Source organism: Lepidochelys olivacea, assembly GCF_965140295.1.
Source record: "Lepidochelys olivacea isolate rLepOli2 genome assembly, chromosome: 8".
In the NCBI taxonomy this organism is placed as follows: Eukaryota; Metazoa; Chordata; order Testudines; family Cheloniidae; genus Lepidochelys; species Lepidochelys olivacea.
Window position 1 is genome coordinate 98,249,414 of NC_140418.1, and position 12,199 is coordinate 98,261,612.

The 12,199-nt window shown below is 44.7% G+C and overlaps 1 protein-coding gene across 4 annotated transcripts in view; it reads right to left on the reverse strand.

Moving 5' to 3' along the window:
* OSBPL9 (oxysterol binding protein like 9) overlaps positions 1-12,199 on the reverse strand; it is a 142,354-nt gene that overhangs the window by 118,860 nt on the left and 11,295 nt on the right. For all 4 annotated transcript variants that reach the window (XM_084637620.1, XM_084637614.1, XM_084637616.1 and 1 more), the window contains exon 2: positions 5,241-5,291. In XM_084637620.1, the coding sequence (XP_084493746.1) occupies positions 5,241-5,291 (51 nt within the window). The remainder of the gene's footprint in view (positions 1-5,240; positions 5,292-12,199) is intronic.

A 12,199-nucleotide genomic window follows, 5' to 3' on the forward strand; every position in this document is an offset into this window, starting at 1 on the left:
CAAAAAAATGAAAGGGCAATGAACATGGCAACTCAGTAAAGCTCCAAAGAGTAACCTAGGAAATATCAAGCTAAGTTAATGTTCTTATTATGCTTTTTTAATAGTAGCTGATACTACAAAGTTAACCAGATTGCAATCAACTGCCACTCCTTCGCTGGAAGAGAACTTCACATGTTCCACAAGGGGGCAGGCTTTGCTGAGACTGGCCTCTGCATGGAGAGCTTATGACAGCACCATGTAGGGTATGTGCAGCTACGTGCCACAGTGAAAAGCAGACTGTCCACACTGCGATGTGTGGTTACATATGGCAGCGAAAGGCTTTGGCAGGGGGAAGCAGTGGGACACTACATTGCTAAAAATAGCAGTGTAGACATCTGAGACACTGCTTAAACACAGACAGCCATGTATGGTATATACCTTAAGGTTCTGGCATATCTTTACTCGCCTAAGCAATACCTCACCATCTACCATGCTAGTTATGCCCACACTAGAGGGACTGTGATGAGGTGGATAAACCCCACACTGGAGAGACAGGGATGCAAGAACAACTCTGGGCCCAAGAAGCCCCACCACAGCAAGCCTGCTGAGTATGTTCTAGTTGGAGGAGTTTAAAAGAAAGTCTGTTCAGCACAGCATGGTAGTGGATGGAGAGAGGCAAGCCTGCACTCACTACTGTGGAAAGACTACAACAAACAGGAGGGGACTGCTGCACGAAGCCAGTACTCCCTAGTCTGCTGAGGCCCATGGTCCAGATTGCAAGGAACAACTACAAGCCACAATGCCCAGAGTGGTAGGAAGAGGCAAAGGGTATTAGTCTGACTGCTGATAGGGATATCTTCCTTACAGTGCTCCAGAGAGCCCATCGATCAGAACTCTGGGGCAGCTCCTCCTACGCCTTTAACAGCTAGACACAGCTGTCACCGCAGACTTGAGACACAGAGCAGGGCTGCCACCACAGACTCTGACCATTGGGTGGGCCCCCACCTGGCTCACAAATGATGGAGAATGATGACATAAGGGCCCAGTCCTGCTGAAGGACATAAGGAAGGGCAACTGAGAAGCGAGGAAGGAAGAGGGGTGACATGGATGTGGTGAAGCTGCTGAAGTAGGTGGTGAAGAGCCAACAACAACAGGCAATCCAGCTGCAGCAACAGAATTAATTACTGCAATGGCTGGCCACCCAGAAATAGCAGCAATTCATCTGGAAGCTAACCACACAGCACCAAGAACAAAAACACCACCATGTCCAGCAGATGGCAGCACAACAAGCTCCAGAAGCCACTGCTAACCCAGGATCAGGGTCCCCTAGGGCAGTGCTTCTCAAACTATCTGATGTGGGGGACCGGCAATTTTTTTTTCCAATGTGCGCGCAGACCGGCAGCCGATGGCTCGCGGACCGGCACTGGTCCGCGTACAACCACTTTGAGTTGTACTGCCCTAGGGTGATCCTGATGCCAGGGATCCTAGCCAGGCTGATGAAGACAGGCCCAGAGGATGACCCGGAACCTTCTTGGTAACATTTGAACATTGTGGCCACCATGGTAGCATGGCCACCGGGCCATACTCTTGACTCCATATCTGACAAGGCCGGCCCAGGCAACCTATATAGGGTGCTAGATACGAGGATGCCTAAAACTATAATAAGGTCAAGGCAGTCATTCTTCTCGGAGACATACCAACAGTACTTCCAGAGGGAAAAGCACCACCAGGGGCCTGCCATCAAGTAGTGGCCTAGCACCTCAAGGATTGTTGATCATGGATTATAGCACATGGTATTCTGAGGCCATTCCGCTTCACACAACCAATGTGGTGACCACAGCTATGGAACTCATGATAGTCTTTGTGAGGGCAGGGATCCCCACAGAAACAGACCAGGAGATGAGCTTCATATCACAACTGATGAAAAAGATATGTGAGCTACTGAAAAATCAAATCTCCAGGTCATCTGTCTACTACCCCCAAAAGATAGACTAATCTAACACTTCAACAGGACCCTGAAAGGGATGATAAAGTTTGTGGCTGATGAGCCTCACCACAGGGATCACTTGTTATTGCTCCTGCTATTTGCAGTGCACAAGGTTTCACAAGCGTCTATGGGGTTCTCACCCTTTGAGTTGTTATATAGGAGACAACCCCAGGGGATTCTACATCTAGCTGGTAAACCTGGGATCTTGCTTCTCCCAGAGTCACTGCACGAATAAAGCACATTCTCCAGCTCTGAGAGAAGCTGAAGACACCAGGGACTTTTGCCCCTTACAGGCCCAAAATTGTCAAGAACAAGCCTATAATAGGGGCGTCCATCCACACAAATGCCAACCTGGAGACAGAATATTGCTGTTGCTGCCTAGCTTGGAATCAAAGTTAATGGCAAGGACCCTTTGAGGTAGTACACCAGGTAGCAGCAGTGGATTACGAGATCCGACAACCTGGGAAGAACAAAGAGACCCTGGTTTATCATACAAGTCTTCTGAAGCCCTGACAAGACAGCAAGAGCTTATTCATAAACCCATTACCCCCTGATCCAGAGCTAAGTCCCCATGCACCATTATCCCAGGGCCAGAGAATTCCCTTGAGGGGGGGAAGGGCTTCAGCTGCCCCAATGGACTCATACATTGCAGATGGTCCACTCTTTACCTTCCACATTCTAGTCACAACCAAGATGAACCCATCTGTTTTGTCAACCTCACAACAGAGCGCAGACAAAAGGTCTGTGAGAGTCATCATCCCCTGTCCAGAAAGATGCAGGAAGGAAACAAGTTAGATGATTTTGGAGTCTGGCTAGCTACTATATGCAGTTCATACCCCATTTCATCACAATAACTGCACCCCTCACTCACTCAAGTGAAGAACTCTATCTCCAAGATGATCACCTGGTCTGAGGTCTGTAACAAAGCCTTCAGGATCTTGAAAGACTGCCTGAGCAGTGAACTGGTCCTCTTCCTCCCGGACTTCATGTGATTGTTCATACTCCACATAGGCATTTCAGATGTGGGGCAACAGTCACTGCTATCCCAAGACTTTAATGAGGAAGAAAATCCAATATGCTACATTGACCAGAAACTATTCCCACAAGAGGGCCTACTCAATCATAGAAAAACAGACCTTGGCGGTCATAAAAGCATTGTGGTATTACCTACAGGAAAATCCCTTCCTCCTGATAATTGATCATGCACCCCTCCACTGTATAAATACCATGAAAGACACTAAACCCACAAATTATGAGGTGATATTTGGCCTCACAACCTTATGCCTTCCAGATAGCCCATAGGCTAGGGAACAAACTCCAGAATGCCTGATGGGCATGCTCCAGTTGGAGAAGAAGTTTAAAAGGGAGTCTCTTCAGCACAGCAGGGTGGTGGGCAGAGAGAGACAGGCCTGTATTCATGGCTAAAGAGGGACTACTGCAGACAGGTATCCCCAGGAGGGAACCAATGCACAAAGTCAAGACTCCCTAGCCTGCTGAGGCTCGTGGGCTGGATGACAAAGAACAACTGCAAGTCACAATGCATCCTGAGGTGGTACAGAGTGGCAGGAAAAGGCACAGGAGAGAGTGTTAGCTGGACTGCAGATAGTGGGTGCCTTCCTTAGAGAGGGCCCCTGAGTTAGAATTCAGGGGAGTCGGAGGAGCTGGATTCCTCTACCCCCTTAACTGTTAGGTGGGGCTGATGCCACAGACTGACCATAGGCAGGGTGGCCCAGCATAGTCCCCCTTTTCCACCCCACTCACAGGTGCGGGCAGTGTACTTACTCTACATGCTGCCGTAAGCATAGACATAGTCTGATAAATTTACAACTCACCCCCACCAGGGCTGAGAAAAGACAGAAGATGGGCATAAAAGGCTTTTCAGAGAATAAGTGCTTTCTCACATAGGATAGCATTTCAAGACAAAGATTTGTCAAGATGACGTTTACTTTGCAGAGAGTGGTTCAAGTGCATATTGCCTTTAAAAAGGTTAGAATTAAAAAGCCAACAGGACACAAAACACTAAACACGGAAATATGGAGTTGAAGTTGTTTCTCTCAGTCCGATGACCTCCCTGCATGAGCATCAGGATACTGGGACTCCCCAAATCCCTTTAGTGGGCTCTCAGGAATCCACCTGCAATCTTAGACACAAAGGGAATGGAACAGAAGCAAGGAGCAGAGCTCTGCTCCAACACAATGGAACAGTGTGTCAGAGTACAGCTCCCCTTCGTCCACTTCTCTAACTCCAGACCCTCAGCATGAAACCCCCTTTGCCCCATGCTCTCCACATAGCTTCACAGGTTCCTTCACATCTCTGTTCACTCTTCCCTGACACATCTGCTCACTCCCCCTCAGCTCCCCATGGTATGACTGCATTTGCACTAGGTGTACCAGGAGGGATGGGGATGAGTACAAATGGAGAGGTAAGGGAAGTGGTTTTGCTTGTTGGGACTGAAGGTTGGGGAGAGAACTTGTGAGAGGTGGAGGGGAGAAGCTCAGTGTCTGCAGAGAATTACAGATGCTCGAGGGTTCCCCTCAGCACAGCGGCCTCACAGCACAGGGAGTCCTTCAAGCACAAATGCCTCAACACAGATACACTCAGATTCTCTGATGCAGCTAACTGGGTCTCCCCATCTACTCAATTCACACTGCTCCCCATCAGCTGAAAATTCTTTCGTTTTGCCTGCTGTGCTCTTCCTTCCCCCACACTCCTTTTTTCTGCTCAGCTTTCTGTTTACCACCTCAGATCAATAGCTGTCTGATGCTGTGACACTACGTATAACAGCACTGTCGAGAGGCAGGTATTGTTGAATGGCATAAAAAAGGGCAGAAAGACAAAGTGGCAATATTACAGAGATCATGTCAGATCAGAATGACAGAGAAAATCATTTTTAGGTAGATAGTGTGAGAGTTCAGCAGGCATTTTGGGCCTAAGCTCACTCTCTCAAACGATCTAAAAAGTAAAAACCAAAAGCATGTGATTTTCTCATTGTACATGGTCAGTGGATCACAATACTGTCTAGTTCTTATACAGCTCTTCATCCATAGATCTCAGAGCATTTGATGAAGGAGGTAAGTATTGTTATGCCTGTTTTACATATAGGGAAACTGAGGCCAAGGAGGGGCCAAGTGATTTGCCCAAGGTAAACCAGCAGCCCTGTGGCAGAGTCAGGAACTGAACCTAGGTCTCTCAAGTCCCCAGTCCAGTACCCTATCCAGTAAAACCACATTACCCATGTTGTAAGGTGTTAAGAAACATAAGAGAAAATACTTACTCTGAGTCTAACACACCCTCTTCGTGATCCTCTCATCATTTTGTCCTTTGACTGAAAGAGAGGACAGATTAATTCGATTAATAATCTTACTAAGAATTCACATAAAAAATTATTCAAGACAATCTGGAAAGAAGTAAACGTTTTGGAGTAAAGTTTTATGGACTGGTGAAATAAAACTACCGCTATGACAGAGGTTGTACTCCATATAGCACAGGAAGAAAGAAACCATAACACACAACGGTCTGTTTTCGGGTGTTAAGTATGTTAGGAGGTAATGTCATGGCATAGGATAGTAGCTCTTCTAAAGGTGTCACACAATAGAGAGTCAATAAAGCACACATCAAACCACATATAAAACTTCTTGAAGAAAGAGACTAAGGGGTCCATATACTCATCCACTAAATCAAGTGGAGAGGAGCAGACGCAAGTCGAACTGAGCATGAGGATATGAGAAAAGGCAAAATAGTGACTCCATAACATGGTCCTTTCACTCCCAACAGTCTCACGAACGACCTTCCACCTAACATCATAAAAAGCCCCACCTTTTAGATGGACTGTACAAAAATAAAGGCTTGTCTACCTAGGAAACTTACAGCAGCATAGTTAAACCACAATAGTTATACCAGCATAACCCCCTGTGGGCACTTTTTCTGAAACAAGAATGGCTTTTTGACTTAGCTTAAACTGCTTCTGAAGTGACATAAGCAAAACTGGAAAAGGTTCCATCTTATCCTGGAATAAGAATGCCCACATAGGCAATTATACTGGCATAACTATACCTCTTTAATTCACAGCTTAGCTAATGGTGGTATAAATTTTCCACATAGAGAAGCCCTAAATAAGCTCCCTAGATAGCCAAGGTACACATGCAGCACAGTCGACCTTCGCTCCAAATGTCAGTAATCTAGTCAGAGCAATCTGAACGTCAGGCTCCTGACCAGAGCCCACATGGCTTGCTTTCATGTCTACCTACTAGGCTACCCTGCCTCCCAACCAAGTTATTGAACCTTTATTGTTTAGTATCCCCATCTAGAAAAGGGACTGGTACACTCCTGTCATAGATCAAGGAGCATTTATATGGGGAATTCAGGTGGAAGCATAATTAACAGATCAGGGAGCAGAGGTCTGGTTTGAGGTAAACAAAGAAAATATTCTCTTACCTTATCTGTCTCCACACTCTCCCTCCCCCCATTCTACATTTCATTGACAGAGACTCATGTCTAGTTTTCAAATAGAGTCAATGTCAAACATTTTACTAGTCCTGGCACTGGCTCATGCAGGAAGCCATTTACAAAAATCTACCGAGGTTTCAAATACTGTGGTGTAATATGGACAGATCAGGGAGCACGAAGAAACATTAGACCCTTGAAAAAATGTCCAGAAGGTTTCTTTTTTTTAGTACTTAATTGTCAAAGAACATTCTAGTCATCAACAGGAATTAATCCTAGAACTATGAAAGCAAGGAGTTTTTTTGGAAGGTGGAGCTGTAACAGGGCTGTGGTTGCAACCTGAGCTACAGAGAGGCAGTCCCTCTCATTTAATACTCCTTAGAGCCAAGCCTGAAACCCTCATCTTTCCAGTCAAGAATTCAGGCATATATTATTACTTGAGCCAGAGTAAGAGGTTCAATAGCTGTCAGCTATTGAAATAGCCCTATTTTCTTTCTAAGCTGCAACCAGGCAATATAGTGCAACATGCTCATATATATTAGGTTCCCCCTTAAGTCAATAGCAAAGAAATCCTATCGGCATCAATGAGAGAAGAACTGGGCGCCAAACCATCCACTACAAGAATCACTAATAAATTACAACCTACTATCTCTAAATACCAAGGCATGAGTTTAAGGAGATTTAACTATACAGAAAGTATGAAGGGATAGTTAAAAGTGCTTTTGAGCTAGAGACAGACCAAGAAGTGCTAGAGTCAAAATTTCAAGTCAGGTCAATGTTTTGGGTGAGTGGGGATGAGTTTTTAGTTTGTTTTATAACCTGTACTCAATCTGTCAAACAGCTTTTCTTCAAACGTAGGAGAAGCATCCTTTGCCATCAGAATAAATATAGCAGTTTTCAAACCAAACTAGGTTTCCAAGCCAAAGTTTGGGGAGCAAAAATAGGTTTGTTTATTTAAAAGACTGTTTGCAACGTTAATTACACGAAGACAAATGCTTAATCTAGAATGTATATTAAATATACATTTTCTGTGCAGATTTCCTTGAAAGCACTGCCACTTTGGGGCAAAGAAGAAAGGCACAAGATAGGGGAATAGAGCAAAGGGATAGTATCAGCTGCTGAAAGAAGCTGTGTTAGCCCCTATATTTGAAAATGTACATAGAGGGACTCCCCTCTCAGGCACAGAAAGTTAGAACACAAGCAATGCTGCATTGCAGACAGACAATGCCTGAGATCATCTGACTAGGTTGCCCTGGGGGAATCCAAGAGCTTGGATCCTAAACTCTAGGCCAGGAGATGGGAAAGCACTATGGAGCTTGTATCTCCCTCTGTTGGATGCAAGCAGCAGCAGCTGCAGGCTGCAGAAATCCCATCCAGCCCATAACTAGCAATCCAAGTCCCTTGATTAGTAGGGGAATGACATAAATAAGAGGGACTTCTTAAGATCACCTCACATTGGAGGGAGAAAAAAAAAGTGTAACTGCATGAGTCACTGTTATAAAATAAATCTTGTGAATCGATGGATCCAGTTACACTGGCCTCAGGCTGAGTCTGGGACAGAGGGTTGGGGTGCAGGAGAGGGTGAGGGGTGCAAGCTCTGGGAGGGACTTTGGGTGCAGGAGGGGGCTCCAGGTTGGGGCAGAGTGTTGGGGTGCTGCCTCCAGGAGGGGGGTCAGGGCTGGGAATTGTGGTACAGAAAGGGGTATGGAATGCTGGCTCTGGGAGGGGGCTCAGGCCTTGAGCAAGGGCTTGGTGCAGGAGAGGGTTCAGGGTGCAGGCTCTGGGAGGGGGCTCAGCGCTGGGAGTGCAGGAGGGGGCATGGGATGTTGGCTCCGGGGTGGGGCTCAGGGCTGGGGTGTGGGCTCCTGCCAGGAGGCACTTACCTCGGGCAGCAGCGCAGTGGGGCTAAGGGAGGCTCCCTGTCTGCCCCAGCTCTCCGCTGCCCCCAGAAGGGGCCAACACACCCCGTGGCCCCTGGGGGGAGGAGGAGGGAACATGTGGCTGCCCCCCTCTGCAGGCGCTGCACCCACAACTCCCACTGGCCACAGTTCCCAGCCAATGAGAGCTGCGGGGGCGGTGTTTGCAGGCCAGGAGCAGCACACGGAGACCCCTGCCTCTCCCCCACAGGGCCACGCTGGCTGCTTCTAGGAGCAGCGTCGGACCCACAGGGAGCCTGGCTTAGCAGCAGCCCCACTACACCCCTGGACATCGCGATCAACTGGGAGAGTCTCCAGGACTGACCAGTTGATCGGGATTTACAGACTGGTGACCACTGCTATAAGGAACTTCACTCACTTCACCAGGACTCTGATTAGAGGACTCCAAAGTCGCACATCTATTTGCAGAAGAGGTCCTTAACACTTACGCAAGTAGTTAACTAACTTTGCAGGGTCACGACCTCAATACTCTCTTGCTTGTGTAGAAAAACAAGTGCTTTACGGTTTCTCAATCACATTTCCCAAAAATCAGCAGGGAGACTCAGGACCAGGCATAGAAACAGCAATTACAGTTATGTTACGAAAAATAAAACTACTTCAAGTTGGTCATGTCCCTTTAGTGTCTGCTCTAATGTTATAAGTGACACATTTGTATTAATATTTCCAATGAAAACAAGTCAACAGTTAATATTAACCAATTAATTTCTATTCTGTTCTATGCAGAATGTTATACCACATTCATCACTATAGTATCTCCTTCCAGTAGTAGTCCATCAAATGTAGTTCACTCTCTTTCATTGAAGTCCCACTCTTGCAAATCTAGTTGTTCAGAGTAACCAATAATTCATTTGGCATACTAAATTCCCTCCCCACTCCAATCAAAGATTTTATAAGAGCAATGATTCAAATAATTTATAATTGAAAAACCATACAAGAAATTTAAGTTAAGAAAAAGAACATTGGGTCTTTGGCCTCATGCCTCACAACATATTAAGAAGTGTTGATATCTGGATACTACCACACCTTGCCAAAATGTTCTTCTATTAAGAAAGCCACCTTTAAGTTGCACAATCAGTGAAATGGAGCCCCTCCTCATGGAACACAGCAGAAATATATACCCACAATCCAGATACCACAATGATTTCTTCCTAGAGAGAATTAAATAGCATTTTGAACACACTACTATTTTTGCAGATGTTGTTACATTACTTATGAGCTGGTTAATCCTGTTTGTTCCTTGTCAATTTTTGGTGCTCTTTGTATTTTATACATATTGCAGCAATGTTCTTTCACTGAGAAAAATGCGAATTTTATAGCCAGCCAAAATAATATTTTCACTACATGGAGACCAATTTTTTCCCAAGCACAATGTAGTTATTTTGAGGCAGATGTAGTGACAAGGAAGTATAATATAAATTAAGCTGCAGCTCAATCAGAATTTATAAGAACCAGCAGTGAGGTAAGACTTTTCATGCAGTGAGAGTGCAAAAGTGTCTTCCAGAAACATCCTAACTGCGTACATATACTGTAAAGCTGGCCTTCCATTAAGTTACTTTTGACCTGCACAAAATGCAACTCATATAGTACAGAATTAGGCTAATTTCTGGCATTTTTAGTAAGATGCAACTTCATAAGATCAAAACTTATGCTTTGATCCATTTCAAAATTGAAATAACCTCTATGTATAGGGTCACTGTTGATTTCACTGGGGAAAGCTGAAATACTGTGTAGAAAGCTAGACTTCTGTACAATACTCAGCTGCTAAGTACGCCCCAGGCCAGGTCTACACTTCAAACTTTTACCAGCTCAGGTATGTCACTCAGGAATATGAAAGAGTACAATCCCTTAATTCACAACTGTGCCAGCAAAAGCCCCTGGTGCAGACACAGGTACATGGGCAAAACTGTACTTTGGCCAGTTACAGATTATTTTGTTTCGTGGGGCTGTAATAAGCTATACTGGCAAAAACGCAGTGAGTTTTGCCAATATAAGCTGTGCTCACACTAGGACACTAGCACACTAGCAAGTACTTCACTACTGAGCAAAATAGAAGTGAGACACTTTTTCCAAAATAAGAACATCCACGCAGATTTGCAATAAAACAAAAAATGTTAATTAAAACAAGTTCAGGTATTTCAGTGCAAACCTGTATGTAGGCAAGCCCCTAAGTGAGTCCACAGAGCTCTGGTCAGTGTTGAAGACCCAGACCCAGGATATGTGCAAGGAGGTGGGGGTTAGAGAGAGAGAGAGAGAGAGAGAATATGGAAAGGGAGAAAGACAACAACTGACTGCTTGGGGTATGTTTCCACTGAAGAGTTAACCTGTATGATTGGCAGAGAGCCCAGCTTAGCCCAGCCCAGGGGTGATCATCCCCACAACAAAACCATACCCACATTACTATGTCACCACTGTTTCTGCACTTGCCCGTGTGTGCGCGTACGTGTTGGAAGGGAGAGGAGGGGAAGGGGAAATATCCCACAGTTCTTTCTGTTGAGACTCTCTAGAATTCTTTTCCAATCAGTTATGGAAGAACTTGTCCATCCTTTGGGGAGAACTGTGGAACGGGACTATCAGCACTCAACTGATTTTTGCCTGTGCCCTCACAGCAAAGTGAGTGGGTTGCAGCCCAAGTTAGAGCATAGACCAGGTTATAAATAAATCTCTCCTCTCCCACCTTCCCAAAAGCTGGTAAACTAGCCCAGGTTTAAGGCACCTCCAAACCCAGGTCCAAGGGTTTTCTGTGCAGATGGTTGGACGGATTGGGTGAAAACTCAGGTAAGAACTGGAGTTAATTGTAAAGCAAAGACTTACCCTTTTAAGTCATAGACAAATAAGCTTGTCTATGCCGTCACCAGACATACTCAGTTGTTTGTGTAAGCAACAAACATAGCTAAAGCAACAACTGCTACAGCTAAAGTTGTATTATGTTCTAAGTCCTGGTCTTCAGACTCTTGACTTTTCCAAATAGCGATCTTTAGAACAAAAGCTTTCCAATCTTAGCCTTGCCCAAAGACAACTTTTTTTGTAGAAGTCTGAAGAGAAACATTTCAGCCATTTGGGAATAAAACAGAGAGTGAATTCTGTGCGCCACAGGTAGTACCCACTGGAATTCTGCATATGGGGTCCCTAAAGTACATAGTACTTAAATACAGTACATATAGACCACCACCATCAGCTAGTTTAATTGCTTCATCCACCTGAACTGCACCTAAGGAAAGGTATGCAGCTAATTGAGAATATGTAGTATATGGCCTCTAAGTCATTAAAATATATATCATAGAAAAGAGAACTGATCACAAAGTTCATATTTTTATCAATATTGTGTTTTGCAGAATAGTTACAAAAACTAAGATCAGCAATAGTTAGGGTTCGGTTTTGTTTGTTTTTAGCAACAACTCAAAGTGAATAATTTAATTTGAAAAAAATCTAGAATTCTTAATTTTTATATTTAAACAGTAATTTTGAACCAAATTATTCACTGATTTACATCTGTGTAAATCCATACAAACTATCTGAGAATGGAATTACTTCACTGTCTCTGAAAGTAGATTTTGACGTAAGTGCACAGGAAACACAGGAAAATGCAACCCAACCACATTTGTTTCCAGGAAGTAAGGATTGCCCCATTATTTGGGCGGATACAGTCCCCCAGGAGGCAGCTACAGAGCCCAGAATGACTACCTTAGACATTCCAAACTAGGATTTAAAACTAAACTAGTATTTTCAGGGTTTGTTTGTTTAACATAATGAATGCTTCTGCAGATAAACTCACTTACAACTGAACATGTTAGTATGTTGCATAATTACCCCTGAGAACGGATTTACATATTGCTTGAAATTTGTAAGGTATGTT